The 20,817-nt window shown below is 40.2% G+C and overlaps 1 protein-coding gene across 2 annotated transcripts; it reads right to left on the reverse strand.

Annotated features, from left to right (window-relative positions):
• Positions 1 to 415: 415 nt before the first annotated feature.
• On the reverse strand, positions 416 to 20,331 carry kif5aa (kinesin family member 5A, a). Of its 2 annotated transcripts, XM_086278685.1 has the most exons (29): positions 19,717 to 20,330; positions 16,966 to 17,053; positions 16,802 to 16,875; positions 16,486 to 16,590; positions 16,242 to 16,290; positions 16,055 to 16,110; positions 15,877 to 15,964; positions 12,221 to 12,345; positions 11,961 to 12,065; positions 11,108 to 11,256; positions 10,270 to 10,418; positions 9,926 to 10,104; positions 9,640 to 9,708; positions 9,235 to 9,441; positions 7,809 to 7,955; positions 7,525 to 7,713; positions 7,211 to 7,328; positions 7,035 to 7,096; positions 6,325 to 6,434; positions 6,021 to 6,122; positions 5,829 to 5,889; positions 5,659 to 5,730; positions 5,026 to 5,130; positions 4,535 to 4,751; positions 4,268 to 4,442; positions 3,984 to 4,063; positions 3,778 to 3,817; positions 3,416 to 3,501; positions 416 to 2,952 (listed from the first exon to the last, which is right to left on the reverse strand). In XM_086278685.1, exons 1-28 carry the CDS (start codon positions 19,843 to 19,845, stop codon positions 3,423 to 3,425), a joined length of 3,129 nt encoding a protein of 1,042 aa, XP_086134811.1. In that variant the 5' UTR covers positions 19,846 to 20,330; the 3' UTR covers positions 416 to 2,952; positions 3,416 to 3,422. The 2 variants fall into 2 exon arrangements, with proteins under 2 accessions (XP_086134811.1, XP_086134810.1); XM_086278684.1 differs by having other exon boundaries at positions 16,802 to 17,053; positions 19,717 to 20,331.
• Positions 20,332 to 20,817: the final 486 nt, after the last annotated feature.

Genomic DNA, 20,817 nt, shown 5'->3' on the forward strand with positions numbered 1-20,817 from the left:
AACAGAATTTGACAAATGTGTGTGAAGCCGGGTTCATACGGAGAATATCATCTAAACGACAATACAGTCGTTAGCGAATTGATCTATACTGACTTTACCATGACTCCACTGAGCATGGTTTTGGTGTTAGAGGATATCAGTGCTTCTCCACTTTTTTCCAACTTCCAAACGTCATTTTCATATCATTGTTTTTGGCAGAGGATCCTTCCACAGTGACTTCATTTCCTCTTCAGGTCAGAAACAACTCAAAGTCACATCAACCCATCTCAGTTTTCACACAGAACAGTGAAAAAACAAGTTGCTTTTCATTCCCCTTTAAAGATCCGTTTCCACCCACTAGGTGGCGCCATTTTCGTCTGTCAGTGTGGGACTGCCTCACACGCTTCCCAAACCCAAATGACTCGCTCCGACACACTCCTTTCTACAAGTTTATTGAACTTTTTACTACAACACATACAATATAGCATAGTGATGAGTCGATATATACAGAGATGTTTGCCCGGTGATTCTTCACATATTCATGTTGACGCTACACTATAGGCATACAGAAATAAATAAAACAAACATTTGTCTGAACAAAGAGCGTGCGCATTTCTTTTGCATCTTACTATGTCATCTGCACGCTATTGTACTTACAGGATTAACAATATATAGCACATGTATTTAGATATGTTCAAATCAGATAACAGGTAACAATATAGTACACACTCCCCTCTAAATTCTGATTTATTACACTTAAAACATGATGTCCAATAGAGGGTCCACAGTAGGGTCTGACCAGGAGATTATTACATTTTGAATGTAATGTGTGAGAAAAGAGATGTTGTATGTACAATTCTGTTATGTTAGAGTAAGATTTATCTTTTAATCCCCTTCCTTTGCTTAGCTTTCACTAGGACAAACGGATCTGATTGTTTATCAGCAGTCATATAGTTTTAAGTCTAGGGTTAGGAGGAAGACAATGGGGCTGGACCACGGTAGCTATGATTGGGAATGTGAAGCCCTGAGATGTTGTTAATGCCGGTAAAAGCATCAGGCTGAGTGGTGCTGTCACGAATGATCACAAACATGAGAAAGATTAGGGATCGCATAAATGAGAACACTCCTGCTTGGATATTTTACATTGGGAATAAATCTGGTTATATTAAAAAAAACAAAAAAAAAAACATAAATAAATTAAAATAAAATGTAGGATTAATTACCCTGTAAAGTGTGACACCAGATTCACTTTAATCCCTTTTATTCTGCTAAAAGCATAAAATCAAACTAACATTTTCAGTTTTTACTGGTTTTATTCAGCGATTCACCTTCATGCAAAAACATCCACTTGTCCGTTACACGCCAAAGCAACGCTGCTTTCTTCCATCCTGATTGGCTGGTCAGGATTTCTCACAGAAGACTAACAGCACAACCTGTCAAAGTGCTCCAGACTGGTGGCTGCTCAGCTGGAGACTCACCTGCAAAACCTCCCCAACCGCTGGATTTTTGAAACAAAAATGAACCACTAAATAGAATCCATGGATTTGCCAAATGTTGATATGTTTTCACATCACGTTTAGAGATCCGAATTCAAACAAGGCCTGTAGAACTTTAAATTAGAAGATGTAAACAGCATCTTAATCTAAATGATTTTTGCGAGCCCCTATTTTAGCCCAGCTCTGATCCTGTGACAAGATGGAGACAGAAAATGGGCATGAATGGAAGAGATAACGACAGCTCTGATCAGACATTTCAATCTACTTACAGGTGGGGTTTTCTAAAGTTGCAACTTTCTGTAGAAACTCTAAGATCTGTCCTCATTCTGCATTTGCAAGGATGATATCTTATCATAAAGTTATAAGTTTATATAATAAGCAGCTCTAGAGGTAGTAGTTACAAATGTTTGCAGAGAATGTGTGTGAGTTTGATCATGAGAAGTCAATTCATATTAAGGCTTGGTTAGAAGACTCATAAAGTTTGACGTGGGGAAGGGGCCACATTAAATGGAACGTGGGCATCATTATCCAGAATGAAAAAGTGCATCAAAAGACTCCAACCTCATTGTATCCAAGCATTTACAAAAGGATTTCTCACTACAGACGGTTTGATTGAGCTGGGTTTCCCCTCACGTATTTTTTCTCTACTCATCTCTTACCTTAAAAGAAAGGATCCAGGTATCATTTTTGCAATATAATGTGTTTAAAACACAATGACAACATCAAAAAAACGTCTTGGACTCAGATTTTGTTATCAAAAGATAACCTAAAGCTCTGAAACCACAATCAGGATTAATGGAAACCCGCTCTCTCTTTCTGACATCTGTCGAAGTTGATCAGACTTGACTCGCAGCATACCAGCTCCCCGAATGGACTCATGACACAGGCAAAGATTGGAAAGCTAACCCGCTAAGTGACATGCACGCAGTGTGTGAGTCTTCTGTTACAAGCTGGTGTTGCATACTATACTCTTATTTATGACAGAGAAAAAGGTCATGTCTGCCTACAGTATGTCATCCATATGATGCCCTTAAGAAGATGTGTGCAGGGAGTGGGGAAGGCTGTGCATTCACACAAACAGTTGCTGGTCAAAAACCTCTACTGGAGTATACGGCACTATTATTTACAACATGTGTGTACTAACTGATCAGATATGGGGTCAGCCCCGTTTCAGTTCAACCACCCCGAGAGGTGATCAGCATCAGTGGCATGTGTTGAAAAATTGATTGCCTGGGGGCGTTCCTTGATTAAAAATATCGGATTTAATCCTGATTGAACTGAAAAGGACCGGACCCCAAACCTGAGGGCAAGTGTTCACCATTGGAGCAGGAAAGGGCTTCAACTAATTAGAAGACTACAGGGCTACAGATCTTGGTTGTCATCATTATCGGTGATGCAGTGCAGGGTTGAGGGGGCCAGGCTGCATGCAAATGGGAGGGGGAGGGTCCGGTGGACGGGTACAGTGTTTGGTCATCTTCTGCAAAGAGACAGTAACAGGAAGTTAGAGTTCAGAGAAACAGAAGTCAATTCAAAGCTCTACTGATGATTAGGAACTAACTTTTAGGAATTTTTGCCATTAAAGCACATTTGTTGTGTTTGTTTGAACACATTAGATCAATATGATTATCATCTATTGTGCATCTGCAACCTATTATACAAACAGTAAAATAAACTTGTAGACTGATTTTCTCAGCTATGATACTCAGGTTTTACCCTATCTACAGTGGTGGACTAGTTAGGAAGCACGTGCAGTTGTAGCAAGGAGGCCATATGCTGACATTTCCTCCTTTTTCTAGGATTATTTTATCATAATCCCTCAAAAATACAGTATACTGATGAGGCTTTGAGTTATGACTGTTAAGGTAGGGGATTTGAGAATGAAGTGTCAGCGAGTGTCTGCAGAAAATTGTGTTTATGACTCAGTAGACTTTGTTAGTTACCAAGGTATTAACTTGCAGCAGTCTCCTGCTGAATCATGTAGTGCCTGTTTGAATCATCCACCTCGCTGCCACAGTGAACTTCACTCCTGTTAACGCAGATACACAAAAACAACACTGCATAACCAAATATATATCATCCTTATGTACCATTTATCACTCCAACTGGTTCCTCTAACAATCCACAAAAATCCACATTAAGTTAATTTGTGATTCTGGCCCAGTGTAAAGCTGGGATGCACAGTAGCCATCCTGTACTCGATAAGAGGTTAAGAAAATGGATTGCACTCAAACTGCACACACAATTAAATAAAAATAAGTAAAGCAGCCAAACTAACAAGAGAAACTGCGACTGATGTCCTCACCTGTTATCATTAATGTCTCTGCCTTCACTGATGCTGTTACCTGTTGGAAACAAGACATAGTTTTATCAGTTTGTTTGCAGTAGCATAAAAAATAAGAAAAACTGAGCTGCTGACAATATTTGTATTGTGTTAAAGCACAACTACCAGAAGTGCCATAGTAGGTGCAGGCAAACACACACACACACACACATTTAGATTGTACTTACCGTTGTCAATGTTGAGTGGGTAGGATTCCAGTATGTCCCCATTATATCTTCCTGCTCTGTAGCCCAGTGCTGTGGAAACTCTGTGGAAAACCCCACAGAAGAAACCATAGAGATGCACAATTATACATTTGGCCACACATTCAGCAGCAAACTTGAACAAAACAGGATGCTTCATTTTTAAGATCAATGCAGATTCTCAGTGACCTTAAAAATCAATCATAATAATGTGTGTTTACTATCTACTATCTGCCTGGAAAAGATGAAGAAAACTGATTTAAACCCACGTGTTGTTCTGGACAGAGTTGGGATTGCAGCTGACACTGGTGGACTGCTGTGGTGTCACGTTACTCTGGAAGAGGGCATTGCTGTAGGTGTTGGCGTGTTCAGTAGCACGGATGTAGGCGTAGAACGGGTTGGTGGGAGAGCAAACGGTCAGCTGTTTTGGTCTCACTGGCTTAGCTGTCGGGATGAAAAAACGATGTAAGACAGGGTACAGCTGCAAGGAAACTGGGTCACTGGGCTGCAGAATTAAGCATCAAGAAGTGCAGTACCGATCTGTGCTGCATGGGGACGCCTCATGGCATTCTTTGCCCTCATTGCATCTTTGATGCGGTCAACCTCCTGCTGGTAGCGACGGCGGTCCATCATGGCGCCCTCTTTGGCATCCCTCAGTGCAGTCTCCAGGGCCTTAACTCTCTCAGCAGTAGACCGAAGACGTTTCTCCAGCTTTGGAAGCTCACAGCGCAGATCTGCATTGTCACGAACCAGCTGGAGAGAATTTTCAGTCTGATTAATTCATTCACAAACTGTGCCTTTTGGACATAACACAGTTCTGTGTATTCAAAATCGCATTCTATGCTATATGCATTAAGTTTCTGTACAAGAATGTGCAGCTTGTGCAGGATTTTAATTATCTTCCAAAACTGCTTTGTGGCTAAGAATCAAACCACCACAACCGCAACTGAGATCTAATCCAAGCCCGTCTGCAGCGCAGGTTTGCATCAGTAAAACTTGTAACTGCTCTCATTTCTGGGTCATTCACCTGTTTGTGAACCTTTGTAAGCTGGTCCAAGTTATTCTCAAGAAAGGAAATCTTCTGCTTCTGGGTGCAAGACCCCCCGCTATCATCAGGTTCCATTTCGGAACTCTGCAGAGGAAAACAAAAAATGGAGGCAAAGGGTGAGATTTTATTTTGTCCCAAATGGCTGTAATACCTGCAGGGGTTAAGGCAGGCTGACAGAAGTTTTTCATTTAAATTTTAGTTAATCTACTGCTAAAAGAAGAGCTTAAAATTGGGTTTGAAGCTGTCTGATCTCAGCTCTCTGCAGGCCTTTTGTCCCAGCTGTTCTGCTTTTTTAAAAGCTTAAGAATTTTTTTTAATCAGTACAAACTTTAGTCGGAAAATTTACATGATCTGACCAAAAACATGAACAGTTCATTCCGTATGGCGACACCCAATATTGATTGTTTGACTAAATGCTTGTGTCTAGTTTTACCCAGAAAGGACATTTCTTCATGCAACATATCAAATATTGAAGGGGATTAGAGGGATTAAGGATGCTATTGTTTTTCCTACTCAGGTTTAGCAGGCAATATTAAGGTCACAGACCTCTTAAAACCCTCTTAGCGTGTTTTTAAAAAAAGAATTCCTTTCATTTATTACTCGATGCCTTACTTTTTTAACTCGCGACGTGAGGTCTTGAACGAACAGCTTGCGCAGGTTGTGGAGGGTCTGGAGTTCGCGGGCCTGGATGACAGACAGATGGAGAGGAGGTTAGATAGGTAGACATCTGTGGATGATGTGAAATATGAAGCAGAGAGGTAGTGATAGTCTGTTTTACTCACGACAGTCTCCTCCAGACCCTTCAAGTCCTGTTTGGTCTGCTCATGGCGCTCGTGCAGGAATCTGACAGAAAAAGCAGAAGCATCATTAAAGATAAGAATAAGTCTTATCTTTATCATAACAAATCATATTGATGTATTGTTTTGAGTGCACTTTATAGGAATCTGAGAACAAAATGACCCCTGAACACTTACGAGAGCTCCTCCAGGCGTTCGCTCTTGGTACTGTCCTGGCTCTTCAGGCGTTCGAAGTCAGCGCGGATCTGAGCCAGCTCCAGTTCCAGTTTGGAGTTACGACTGCATGCATGAGGTATAAAAACACAAACAAGAAAAAAAAACACATGTTCAGAGACAGCAAGACAAACAGGAAACAGCATTAAAATACTTCATCAATACACACCAAACTGAATTGTTTTAACTGTCATCTTTAACAGTGTTAGCATGTAAGGAATAAGAAATAAAAAACATGTATGTAAAACAAATAAAGAGGACTACAGACTCATTGAGATCATCAATAATCCTCTGCTTCTCATTGATCTCATCCCGCAGGCGGGCCAGCTGCTTGTGGTGGAGACCACGGTGGGACTCTCCCTGATGACGAGGAGCTTTCTGGAAAAGGAAAAACAAAAAAGGAAGAGCGCCTCTTTAAAGATGCTGACCTATAAAATCTCACACTTTCAAAAAGAATGTGTTAAAATCCTGCACACACTGTTTGTGTCATTCACACATGTTGTGTTAAACTGTGCCCTAAATATGGTTTAAATAAAAGACAGAAAGAAAGAAAGAAAGAAAGAAAGTAAGAAAGAAAGAAAGAAAGAAAGAAAGAAAGAAAGAAAGAAAGAAAGAAAGAAAGAAAGAAAGAAGGAAATGAGACCACTGACAAACAACATGTGTTATATTGTCATTATTGTGCTGCTGTCTTCAATTGGGACATCATTGCCCTTAACTAGATATGCTGATGATTAAGGACAAAAAGTAACACATCTGTTCTGAGAGTGCAATATTTACTTCAATCACCTTTGCATTAAAAACTGAAAATGAGCAAAAAGTCTCTGTTAAGCACAGTGAGTGCGGTCACCATAATAGATCCCACTAAAAGTCCCAAAATACCAGGTCAGACTGGAATAATACTTTGAATGTGTACTGGACCCAATGTCAGAAATGTACTCACTGCTCTGCATTAAATTCTTTTCTAAGGAGGCTTCTTACCTTCACATTTCCATCCTCAGTCTCACCCTTCTCTCCATCCTTCTCCTCAAGCAGGGAGTTATCTTATAGAAGCATAAAATAACAAATTCAACCAGTATGAGCAATTTCAGCAAAGGTTTTAGTCACATATTAATATTTTTACACCATGATTTTCTGTGTGTGTGTTTCTGTGTTACCCTGGTCTTGCAGCTTGGCCAGCTCCTCGCTCAGGGAGTCGTGGCTCTCCTCCAGCTGTCTCTTCTTCTGCTCCACACTCTGCATGTACTCTGTCAGAGAGCGGATCTTTGCCTCATGCTGTAAAAAGACAAGTGTCGCCCCACCCCAGGACATCAGAGACATAATAACTCAATCTCTGCTAACAAGAACAGATATCTTAGATATATTATTTTCTACATTCTGTCTGTTTCTTTTTATCTCACGCCCACATATGTTCTCATAAATCATCAATTTCATTCTATTTTGTGATGCCTCATCATAGCCTATCTCTTACCTGAGAGATAAGGAGCTGGCAGGAGGAAAGCTCCCTTCCAGTCTCTTCCATCTTGCGGTGGCACTCCAGCTGCATGTTCTCCAGCTGACGGCAACGCTTCACCATGCTCTTCACCTCCGACTTGATCTTGCTGATGTAGAGGCGGGCCACAGTGAACTCCTCCTCGATTGCACCACTGATCTCCACTGGCTAAGAGTGAAAATGAAAGCAATATTTTTTTTGTTAACAAGAATTTCTCCATCGGTGCTTGATACTCTAAATGAAACCTCTGTGATCGTGCTCACCAGCTTTATCTCCCCATTACCCACGATGGAGCTGAACTCGCTGAGGTCCCTCATCAGCCCGTTGAGGACCTCAGCTATGCGTTTGCGCTGCTGACCGCTCACCTCCTGCATACGAGACAGCTCTGCCTCCAGCTCCATCAGACTGGCCTGTAAAATAAAAGAAGGTGAGCACCTAAGGAGAACTAAAGCCTTTTAATTGCATCTGGACCTTCATTAAAAATACACAAATGAAAAATCAGCAGACTGGCTGAAAAACTTTGGGAGAAAGTCAAGATTAAGATTAAGATTTACTGTATGAGAGGAATACTAATGAGTCATACTCAAGACCACAGAGCTCTAAACTTATCGTATTGCTGTGGTGCCGCCTACCGTTTAGTGTGAGATACATTAAGGTCCATAAATACTTGGATAATGACTCAATGTTATTATGATCAGGATGTGATTGAAGTGCAGGCTTTCAGCTTAAATTTACCTAGTTCAACAAAAGCATTGCGTTTACTTTTTAGGAATTACAGCCATTTTTATCCAGTCCCCCACTTTCAGAGGCTCAGAAGTAATTGGACAAACTAAAATCATTTTAAACCAAAGCATTGTTTTTAATAATTGGATGAAAATCATTTCCAGCCAATCACCAAATGCTGTGTTTCCTTCCTTGAGATGCTCTGTCAGGTCTTTACTGCAGCTTCACCTTCAGCTGCTGCTTCGGGTCATTATCCATTTGTATTGTGAAAGGCTGTCCAATCACCAGAGAGTATAGGCCTGTAGACTTTTGGATTCATTCTGCTACAGATATCAGCAGTCACATGATCAATAAACACTAGCGACCTGGTTCCACTGGCAGTCATAGCATTGGCCTCAGAGAGAATATGATGTGGCCTGAATCACAAGTTTGTTTCTCTCCTTCATACTTTAACTGATGGTTAATTTCATGGGTTTTCAGCCTAATTATGGCCTTCTTTACTTGCACTAAAAGCTCTCGGGACCTCGTATTGAGAGTTCCAGTGAAAAGCTATAAAATGTAATTCAACACTTGGAATCAGCGCCATATATTTAATCAGAAAAGTGAATAATGAGGGACTAGGCTTTGAAAAGGGGGTACTGTTAGTTTTTTTAAACTCTTGGCATTGAAGTTGAAAGTCTGCACTTTAGTGCCAACTAGGTTATTTAATTTTACATCTACTATGGTGATGTACAGAGAATAATTACAAAAATAATTTCACTGTTCAAAATCTTTTAGATTTAGAAATCAAACCATTTTTGACTCCTATACAACTGCAGTGTTTTCCCCTCACAGTGCTGCTACAACAGGTGCTTGTCTCTGCAGTGCAATGAGGAAGCAAGCGGATCCTTCTGGTCCACCTCCTGTCTCTGAATTCAGACACCGTTCTGTTTGTCTCAGTAAATCTGTCGCACTCCAAACATTTACCATTTTCTGGGACAGTTGCTCAGCCAGCAGCTGGTTTTGCAGCCCCTTCTCCTCCACTTCCTGGCTCTTCTGGTCATAGTTGATGGCTAGTTCCTCCAGAGCTTGCAGCACCTCCTTCACTTCAGCCTTGGCGCAGTCGCTCTCCACCTGCAGCCTGCCGAGTTCAGCCTGGACTTTGTCCCCATCACCCCTGGATGAGGCCAGAAGCTGAAGAATGGGAGGTAATAAAAAGAATGGGAGATAACAAGGAAGATAGAGGCAAATGTGGGCATTAAGGTAAGATCTTAGAAAGAAAACAAGCTGCTTAAAGCTTAAATTTTAGAATTAACAAGTATCCTCACACTCACAGCATGCGCACTCATACAGTGTGGATATGTTTGTGTGACTGAGTTTGTGTGATCTCACCTCATCCTGGTCCAGCATCTGCTGCTTCAGTTTCTCCACCAGCTGGCACTGAAGGTTGATCTCATCATCCTGCACACACATGATGGTATCATAAACACAAAAAGTCCATACTCTGTCACTTGGATGTCTCCAATATATAAATCAATAATTAAACATTAAATGGAAGTGAACAGGACCCCGAAAACATTTTGTTTCAATTATAAAATGTACACCATTGTTTTTACCATGCAGGTAGTAACAACAAGCAACAGAATGAAGGCACTGTGTGAGGAATGTATGCAAGAACCTTATCATCCAGCTGCTTATACAGCTTGCGTATCTCCTCCTCATACTTCTGCCGCTCCTCCTCAGAAATGCGAACCACAATGGAGGAGGTGTCATTGTCCAAAATGGGACGCTCCTCCACAGACTCGATACGGGTCACTATTTCCGATGTAGTCCTCTCAGTCTCGGGCACATCTTCTCCTAAATGGTAGGAAAAAGTGAACAAAGAAGACACATTACAATGTTGCACTTTAGTTTGTAATGTCAGCACAGAAGAGTTGGAGGTACGCAGCCTTGAAGTCCCCACCCCACACACACACCCCCACACCCCACCCGTGACCCACCAACACCTATATTTGTTCTAACCGTTTCTCCAGCGGTTGAGCTCCGACTCGAGCTTCTGAATGGTCTCCTTCAGGGTCTTGTTCTTCTCCTTCTCCTTCTCATATTTCCTCTTCCACTGCTCTGCTGTCAGCTCCAGGTTGATTGAGGCGGTGTTCCTGATGGTCTTGGCACTGTGAGAAAGAAAGGGCTGATTATGTTATGTTCAACAGTCCTACTGAGTCCAAAAACTGTCCAAAAACTCAGCTTTACCGTTGTAATATGACCCCAAGGTAACATGAAACTTAACAGTCACAAAAAGCAAATAATGCTTCACATTTTTTTAAAATATCAGGTAATAATTTGGTCTTCAGATCCTTCCTTGGCTTTGTGGAATAAAAACAAATGTACAAGAGCCACATCAGTAGGTATCTGAGACTGTATTGTTTTTTTAGGTCATGCTCAAAATAGTTTGTTGCCCTGATTTTAAAGGATAATCTTCCCTGCTGAAAAATGTGACAACACATAAACACAGTATAAACACATTTCCTAGTTTACCTGCTATTTTAGGAGTTAAATTATCATATTTACCTGTTATTTTATCTGTCCCTCTACTCCTTGCTGAACCTGAGATTGGACTATTTAACTATCATGTGTAAATCTACATTTGAAGTCAAGCATGAATATCATATCAAGTAGGTTAAGATAAAAACATGTTGCTGAAATCATGTTTTCCAGCGCTGCTTTTGAAGGGTTAATGTTGTATAACTACACTACTTCATGCTAAAAAATATGTCTGCATGTGAAGAAGCAAAACACATTTTAGTGGTTTAGAAATAAACATCTAACATGACGTGTGATTTAAATCCACAGAGGCATCTACCGTTGTCCAAACATCAGAGTTGACTTGGTCTCAGTATCGTTGTAGCTGGAGGGAGAGCAGCAGATGAACATGGTGGTGCGACAGTTACCGCCGAGGGAGTCCTGCAGGATGCGGGTCATTTTGCTGTCACGGTACGGCACGTGAGTTTTCTACAGGACAGAGTAGGGATGATGAGAAAGGGTGATTAGAAGAAAAGAGAAAAAGATCAAGAGAAAACCGAGCAACATAAAGCAAAGGAACTGCCAGAACACTGCTTCATTTACTTTTGCTTCTTGATTTAATTTTAATCGTGCAAAAATTCATCAGCATAAATTCAGCAAACATTGCCCCTCAGCTTTTGGATTCTTAACCAGGACTGGAACTGCTTTTTAACGTGCCAGATTGGTTGTGCCATATCCAACTACTCTGAAAATTAGCAGGCATAGTTTTGGCATTTCATGGCCAAATCTGGTGAGCTGGCAGGAATGAAAGAGAAAAATCATGAGTGTGGGTACTGAGCAGGTCAACAGGCAGACAGTTGGTGTCCATGTGTGTTAGAAATGAGGTAAACAAAACACTTTATAATGTAGAGAGTGAATTACACATGTTTCAGTTTATTTAAAGTCACTAAATTCTAGAATAAAAATAAGGTTCACTGGTGGAAAACCTAATTATTCTTCTCTGTATTTAAATTTCAGTTTAATTTACTCCTTAAATATAAATCGTTCTTCTATGTTCCTAAAAAAGTTTAACATCGAAGTCAAAGGAGCAGGAGCCCAGCTTAAAAATACAAATCCTTTACTGTAAATCACAAACTGTTATTTTTGAGGCACACCGTCCCATGGAGATAGTGGAAAGAGTGAAAGTAGCTCACCGTGCCCTCAGCCAAGGCAGAGATGACATTTCCGAGAGCCGAGAGAGACTTGTTGATGTTTTTAGCCTCATCCAGGACGGCACCTGCAGCTCCGGTCTTACTGACCTGGATTAAAGAAAAACAGGGAGCGAATGAAATCAAAGAACGGAGAATGTGATGGAAAAACAGGCTTACTCATTACCTAAAACTGCAATGTAAACAAAGAATAATGTAAAATAATCACACAATAGTCATTACAAGCATTTACAAGTCTTTCATACCTTCTCACTGCCAGCCAGATCCACCAGGTACAGTTTTCCACACAGCTTCTGCTCCGTCTCCACGTGCTCCTGCTTGATGTTGATCAGGAAGATGCTGTGGCTACGAGAGCTGTGCTCATTCATGTCTACACAAACAACGACAACACAACATTCAGAGAAACATCCATTTTCTTCCGCTTATCCAATTCAGAGTCACAGGAGGGCTAGAGCCTAACACAGAGAGACAGCCAACCAGTCACACTCACAACTACGACCAACTGAGAATCAACAGTTAACCAAACTACACTAACTACAACTAACTGAGTCTATTAAGTAGAAATGCAGAAAATGGAATAAACAAAGGTCCTAGAATTGATTTTTTTTTATCTATTTAATAACTACAATACTGTGACTCATCCTTTCTGCTGATGGAAGACTATTACACTTCAGTCCTAATCATGCTTTAATGACCAACAACATGAATTTAAAAAATGTGGCTTCTAGATTTTTATCCAACATTTTGTTCAAAAGTTGTCTTTGTACCAAGAAAAAATGTGTATTATGTGCTATATGTTATTATAACACAGCAACTCAGTCAAGGAATAATACTTTTGTGTTTTACACGATGGCTACTATGATATAAACCCCATTTTAGACAACTGAGTGCCACTAAAGTCACCGCAAAGGAACCCATCAGTAACACTGCAGGACTAAGAATGAACAGTTATTTAAAAACTACCTTGTCAAAACCAAGCATGACCCAGAACCCAAGCTCATCACTGACTGCTGAGTCAAGAATTTGTTGGTGATAATTAATATAGCCCGAATTTACAAACAATGGGCAAAAAAGTTCTGGTAATTTTGTATACTGTATACTAAATTTGTATATTGTCTTCTCAGGCTGACTTCGCTTCAGGCATTTCAATACATTTCATTCTCTAGGGCTCATCTCTTTATTTTTTAAATAACCAATCAATAAAGAGTAATTCAGGGGTGGATCTTAAATCTTTCACATTTTGTCAACCAGACCAGCCATCACTGCAGGACAGTGGTATCAGCATTTCACAGAGAACAGGCATCAAACAGCACTGATCTAAAAGCTTCTCGCCTCTCAGACGGAGTTCAGGTTTCTCTGCAGATGATATCTGAGGGCATGAGCTCAGCGCAGTGCTGAGTGTCGGCCCATCCAACTGTTATCAGCACACCGTTCTGCAGCACAGTGAGTCAGCAGCCATCGACAGGAAGCAGACAACACTGTGGTGCTCAGCATCACAGGCTATAGTAAGTCCTGTCCACTGCTGTTTCCACCCAGGCTGTTTTACAGGACAAATTGGTATAAATGATCATTTTTACCCTTTAAGACTAGTGGACACACTATATTTTGCTATGACTGATGTCTACATTCTTTTCATTTAAAGTGCCTCATAAGGAAATTTGCTGATTATCTCTCCCTCAAACAACCAATAATAAACAACAATAGAAAGTCCACACACTATTTTAACTTGTACTATGTACTGCTGTTATTAAGCTGCTTGAGGATGCTACATAGATAAGATTTAAAAAATGAGGAAAAAACAAGTTTTTGTCACTTTTTGTTTGAGTGGAGGAACTCTTCTGACAGAGCGCAAGCTGCAGGTCAGTGGAAAGTGTGTGTGTCGGGTCAGACAGTGTTTTATTAGCCTGTCTGCTAAGAGACTGCTCACAGATCAGCTCAAAGGATGGATGACTGAAGCCGTCGATACTATGGAAAAAGCAAGAAACTAGCTTTTTGACATGTACTCCCTGTTTTTATATTGGCAGCTTAAAATGATTTAAACCGTTTGAATGGAGAGACTTTGCATTTTGAAACAAAGGATGAGAAAAGGCTTATAGAGCAGGGCAGCACAACTTTTTGTTCTGCATCAGACTATTGATTTGTTTTTTCATGGAGGTTTTTAAGTCCATTTGCTACATTATCACCCCAACAAACAGCCTTCAGCTTTATTGACTTTCCAGAAGCTTTGGACGTCTCAGGGCTCTATAAAGTGGCCCAAGATGCTTACCTCTGTATTAGCATTGAAAATGAGTGAATTAGATTTCTGGAATATTTTACCATGTTTGCAATCTGTGATAACTGCATACACAGACCTCTTATATTACTGTTTTTACAGGAATTATCATTTAACTGAATTTTTTCAGTTAGATGATAGAAAGTCTGTTTTTTTTACCCTTTTTTTTTCATTTGTTTTATCACATGGCATATTTAATTTATTTTATGATGAATGGGACTTTTTACTCTGACCTATTTTCATATTCTTGCTACACTACCTACATGCTGAGATCATCAGATTACTATTTAAAAGAAGGCTGACTGCAGTTAATTAAAGGCACACACTAGGAAGGAGGAATGTTAAAAAAAGACAGAACAGCAGATTAAAATGTGAACGAATTTGTATTCTTCCACATCACTAGATAAAGTGTTTTTGACCAGAGTACAGCTCAATTAACTTTATAATATTGGTTTAACTGATATTCTCTGTTTTAAAAAAAAAAAGCACTAAGATTGGAAAAATGTTGGCAAATGTTCTCCTGAAAAGTTGGAAATGATCACTTCTAAACTTCAAGTATTCCATTTTAACAAGACAAGATGGCTGCTTTTTTAGTCCACGCTGTCTCCCAGATTTTTTCACAGTTACAGCAAACTAATGGATCAACATACAAAGGTACTGCTTTATTTCTGAACTACAGACGATCTGCAGTAGGTGGTAGCTTAAAAATCCATTTCAATCACTTTGCAGAAAAGCCCATTTTCAAAAGATTTCACAGAAAGACTTTGTGTGTACTAACACACACACACACACACACACACACACACACACACACACACACTGAGGCACGAAATGCATTAACTCTGAATGGCGGAGATCTGTGCAGGCTGAGATTTATAAGTGTGAAGCAGTGCTGATGTTTTTTGTTTGACACAGAATCCCAAAGCAGATCTGACCTCATTCTTTTTTTTTAGTCTGCAGTGGAGTTCAGCTCTGAGTCAGCACACAACCCACACACACACACACACACACACACACACACACACACACACACACACACACACACACACACAGTTGTGATTTTTTGGAGCGATATTTATCAGCAGGGTTTCTTTATTATTGTAATATTGCTCGGTAAAAATCTATACTGCTAAATATTTAAGACATACTTACAATCCTGCAGAAAACCAATTAAATTTACAGGAGGAGCAAAGTGCAGCAGCTCCTGATGCTTGTTATGACTTTATTAAAATAAATTTTTTCTTTCCCAATTTGTTATTGTCATACAAACCACTTCATCTCTCACAATTGCATCACATTATGAAATGCATATAACAGAACCTCATTTCTGCGAAAATGAGTGAGGCTTTTTGTGATAATGCACAATAACATGCTGATTACATAACACATTAACAGGCCACATGAACTCAGCTGCCATCTCATGCATCACTAACAAGTCCTGAGAGCTAATATTAGCAACAGTGAGAAACTAGAACTGGTATTCTGGTACGGAGCAGTAAGAAATCAGAAACGTTACAGAGTAAACATTCAGATTTGTCTTTTTGTTACAGTATTATATATAAAAATTATGGGGGGAAAACATCAGTCAGGACTGTACTACTCATCTGTAACGCAAAGATAAAGACTCACTAGTCACAGCAACGTGGCGGTTATTTTTGCCTTCATCAATCACATCCATAACTTCATCAGGGCTTGAAACGAAGCGCTCAGTGCATCCCTAAGGACAGGAGAGGAGAGGAATAGGAGACAAGCATATTATCATTTACCTGATGCAGCCCATGAACAGATATTCAGGTAGGACACCTACCTTCACATATGGCACCCTGTTCTTATCCTCATGAACAGACAGGTTGGTCTTTGTCACTAAAAAGTAAATAAAGGAAAATCAATGACTTTTTTGGAGGATCTTTTAGAGCAAACAAAAAATGCTGCACTGGTTAATCACAGTGGTAAATCAAAATAAATTGACGTGAGTTATTTATTCTAATACTAACCGTCCAGGAGATCACGGATTTTATCCATATAGATCTCAAAGTAGGAAACCTGTTGGAGAAGAAAAAAAAGTTTCCTCATATGGGAAAAAAAAACCTTTAAGTGAATTATTGTTTGAAGCGGGTTTTCACCCTGCAGAAAATCACTTATTAAAAGAAGGCATGTCCAAACAAAGCATAGCACAGTGAAACAAAAACATAAACATAATACAAGATAAGACATCAACGCATGTAACAAATGTGACACCTTGATGTGGAATTCAAGGTTTTCATCCATGGCAAAGATGTGATTGAAAATGTCCTCGGCGATGCGAGGAATGATACCCATCTGGTGAGGGTCGTGCAGCTTGCCCTGCAACAGGAAATTGTGCATGTAATTACATGTGAGACACAGCCACACAGTAAATTCTAGTTTGATATATTTCCTTCATTATAATAATGCCTTTAAATTTCCATAAATTCTCTGGTAAATCACCATCCATAAGAGGGAAAATGGGTATGTAACAAAGAATCAGCATAATAGCCCAATGCTCAAAAAAAATGAACATTAAAAGAAAATTTACCTCCATAGTGTGAGTCTTCCCGGAGGAGGTTTGTCCATATGCGAAGATAGTGCCATTGTATCCACACAGCACATCTATAAGCAAGAAAAAACAAGAAAATGAGGTTACGCAACATGCGTTCACTAATTTGAAGAATTGTAATTTATTTAGCAGCTCATCCATACCTTTCACGATCTGCTTGGCACAGGTGTTGTAGACTTGCTCCTGGGTGGTGTTGGTTGGAAACACCCGATCAAACGCATAGGACTTTCCCTGCATAGACAAGGAACAAGAACAAACAGATCATAAAATCCTACTGAAGTACAACTAATGGTTCAAATGAATGCATCCTTTGTTCCCGACCAAGCATTAAGGAAGAATGATGGTGCATTAAAACATCAAAACTTTAATAAGAGTTGCTTTTTCCATGACATTATCCATACTATAACTGGGCCACATCTGTGAAGGAATGTTCTAAATTACTCACGTACAAATTAGATAACAGAGTCACCGAGTGCTGAGGTGCATAGTGCTTAAAAGTCTCTAACACTCTGGAGGTTTGGAGCAGTTACTAAGTCATTAATATCAGCACAAAACTGTGTGCCAGGAGCTTCGTGGGTTTCCATTGGCCGATCAGGTCCTGTAGGTGTACGTGTGTAAATCAAAGGTGAAACAGAGTCTGAAATGCAATTGTGTAAAAATGCCTCTTGGTGGATGTAAAATAGTCAGAGACATATTTCATCCTTGATGTAGCATCTTCATATTACTGGCTGGGCGTACTGAAATGCTTCATTTCTAGCATCATGCTGTATATTGTACTACATACGAAAACTAAAATGTAAATATGAAAACTTCTAAGTGGGTTAAGTACTAAATTAATTCTTGGTTGGATACAGCAAATTTCTTAACAGCTGACGATTACAGTTGACAGTTTAATGTTTGAACAGACCAAGGCTAGCTGTTTCGCCTCCAGCCTCAGCATCGACCTGCTAAATGGAACAAAACTCTAGTTAATAATTCCAGTTTAATTGCTGAAAGTGATAAATGCTCAGAGTTTGCTGCCCGGTAACAGAGATTCATCACACTCTGAAACAGAAAACAGGAGCATATCTTATGGCTTATTATAAAGGTATTAAATAAATGCAAGCATAAAATCTAATGATGAACAGGTAGCTGGACACAATGTAAAAAAACAAGGGACAAAAATCATCCAAATGAAGCTCATATCCTGTTTATACAAGTCTAAAATTGAGTCTGTATTTTGTATTTTTTAAATGTTGTCCTCATGATAGATCGGTTCCTCCTAAAATCCACAGTCACTGTGTGAGACACTGACGAGTGACTCAGCCCAGACAGGCACGGCTGCAGAAACCAGGCTAATAAAACCCTGAATGTCACCATCCCATCTGAGGCAGAGTCCACAAAGCAACGCAGAATGATGCTGCCAGAACATGAGCCGTAGAAAATGTCATTAACAAATTGACTCATCTGCAGACCACCCCCACGCCAGCATGATTGAACAGAGAGACAATTCAGTCCCGGGATGAGGGAGGTTGGGAGGGATGAAGGAGGCACACAAAGAGGCATAAAAATGGAGATGGGAGGACAAATGGAGATGAGCATTGAGACAGTAACGACAAAAGACTGAGAGAAAAACACCAAAGCGGGATGAGATAGTTGATAAAGCCAGAATGGGAGGCACAAAAAAAGGTGCAGCCAGAAAGGAGATAAAGCAGGTCAGTCAGAGATGCCTGAGCTCACTGAATGATTATTGATCATCTCTATGGGCAATTAGAGGGATCAGTTTCTGGCTCTACTGCATCATGCTGAGGGGAGAGAGGAAGGTCAGGATGAGATATTTCCATTACTGGTAGACATGATTTCAACATGATTCCTCCCTCTGCATATTAGATACGTCATTTGTACTTTAATTAAAATACTAAAACTACATAAATACATTGAAAAAGCACAAATATTTCTTTGAAGTCAGCGTCTCGTATACTGAATATGGCAGACAGTTAACTTTCTAGTTTCCAGTGGTTTCTTTAAACTATGTAATTTTCATTAGACATTCAAGCAGTGTTGTTGCAGGCACAAGGCATAAGATGACATTGTTGGATATAAAAAATAATTTTAGGACATATTTTTTGTTTGTTTAACCTCAATAAAAAAAAATTGAAAACAGCAAATGAGAGATATGCGGCTTGTTCAGGTTTGGTTCCACCCAACAACCCTTCATCTGTCTTCTAAGCTGAAACATCTACTGCTTTGAGCATCTGCTGAGTAATAAACACAACAGAAATTAATTCAGTCTTGTGTTTTGCATATAAACAGGCCACGTTTTCTACTTCAGCACAGCAAAAGAAAAAAATGATAAAAAATAAGAATAGAAACATTTTAAATCAATAAATAAAATGAAAAGCAAAGATGATTCTGGGCAATACTTTACATTTATTTCCCATTTATATACAGGTAACAGTTTAACAATTAAGGGCTCTTATATCTCCCATGCAGGAAAATAACTACCGGTATATAGGAAAATAACTAAAATGTGTATGTCATATACAGTTTGGAACATGTCATATAACCATCTATGCCTCTTTATAAATGTACCATAAAATGTTTAATGATGGTAAACTAAAGTAAGCATGATGATGGGCCTGATGTGTGTCATTCATAAGCTGCACGGTGCAGTCCTCAGTCAGCTGATGTAGGAGGCCAGAGTGCGCATTTAATCAATATTAGCTACATAAAAGCCATGTGTACTTGTTATGCTAGGTGAAAAGACAATTTAAGGGTAAAAAAGGAGGGGGGTCCCCGTTCCTCCCCTGAATATTGTGTTTTCCTGCTGATCTACAACCCAAACAGATGGGCCGGGCTGATGATTTATTGATGGAGGGCCTTCCTGCACAACAAAGCGGCTTCTTTTTACTCACCCCGACGACGACGGTGTCATCTCCTTGGAATTTGGGTAGGAACTGGTCCCCACGTAAAATCTCCGACTGATTTAGAGGACGAAAGCGACACAGCACTTTTATGTTGCATTCCGCTGGGGCATCGGCCATTGCGCAGATTCAAGGTGGAGGATGCTGCTTTCTGCTGAGAGGAAAGATGCTGCTGACGCTGGAGGCGATTAGATCTTGGGCCTGATCTGTGCGTCTGAATAAGCTCTGAGTGATGCGCGCAGGATCCGGTCCTTTTATATCGAGGCGGCTCTGAGGATGGCGGATAGGTCGGCCTGTTTCTTACCCTCAGAGAGACGATAATAAATTTATGCGCAGCTGGACGGGTTTTCGTGTCGCAGTGAGGCGGCCAAGCTAAATTGGATGTCAAGGCGCAAAACAACCCCCTACATCATTAAAACAATGAGCTCTGAAGCGAATCGATTGCCCCTGCTTGTTTGTTTCTCGCTCGTCGGTTCCTTTTGTGTTGTTTCGTCCTTTCCCGTGCAGGGGCGGCGGTGGGTGTGCGTCTGGCCGGTTGAAGGTGAGATGCTGCTGGAAGGGCAGTGAGGTAAAGCTGCTGCTTGATCGCCCTCCTTTGGTCGCCACAGCGCCTCCTATCTGTAATCCGAGGAAGGGCGTGGTCTGCATCCGCCTCTTTAAAGTGGTACCCACAGCCTCAGCATCACCAAGGCCCAAGGTGAGGCGTCACATCTGAACAGAGGATCGAGGAATAACTTTGTTATCATATACATCACAAATAGTCGTTGGCTCTCATCCAAGGAATGACTGTACTGCTTGGAAAGCCATATGAAACCATTTGGGGAAGAGAGATTATTGATTAAGGGATGATTAGGCTTCATCTTAAAGTGGCATTACAGGCCAGGGTGATGCAGCAATATGTCAAGACAGCACATTGAATGTCAGAAACCTGTAATTAACACTGAAAATACAACTACTATGGAGTTGGGTTTTAGTATCATAAAATATGGGCTGTCTGCAGAAACACAGGAACCATCTATATGAGCTATTTGCAGGGTTCTGGTATTGTGCAAACAGACTGAAATTGAACTGTGGGTTTTCTTTTAGAGTGGT

The sequence above is a fragment of the Aulonocara sp. 'chitande type north' Nkhata Bay genome, linkage group LG20, assembly GCF_057382095.1.
Source record: "Aulonocara sp. 'chitande type north' Nkhata Bay isolate Kocher_YH1m ecotype deep benthic linkage group LG20, A_spYH_male_GT1.1, whole genome shotgun sequence".
In the NCBI taxonomy this organism is placed as follows: Eukaryota; Metazoa; Chordata; class Actinopteri; order Cichliformes; family Cichlidae; genus Aulonocara; species Aulonocara sp. 'chitande type north' Nkhata Bay.

Excerpts from the sequence above, each read along its gene's own strand:
- kif5aa (XM_086278684.1), bottom strand. The coding sequence starts at position 19,845 with ATGGCCGATGCCCCAGCGGAATGCAACATAAAAGTGCTGTGTCGCTTT. Across the intron at positions 10,419-11,107 it reads ACTCTGATGTTTGGACAACG|TGCCAAGACCATCAGGAACA; the intron begins GTAGATGCCTCT and ends TCTTTCTCACAG. Across the intron at positions 9,709-9,925 it reads ATAAGCAGCTGGATGATAAG|GATGATGAGATCAACCTTCA; the intron begins GTTCTTGCATAC and ends ATGTGTGTGCAG.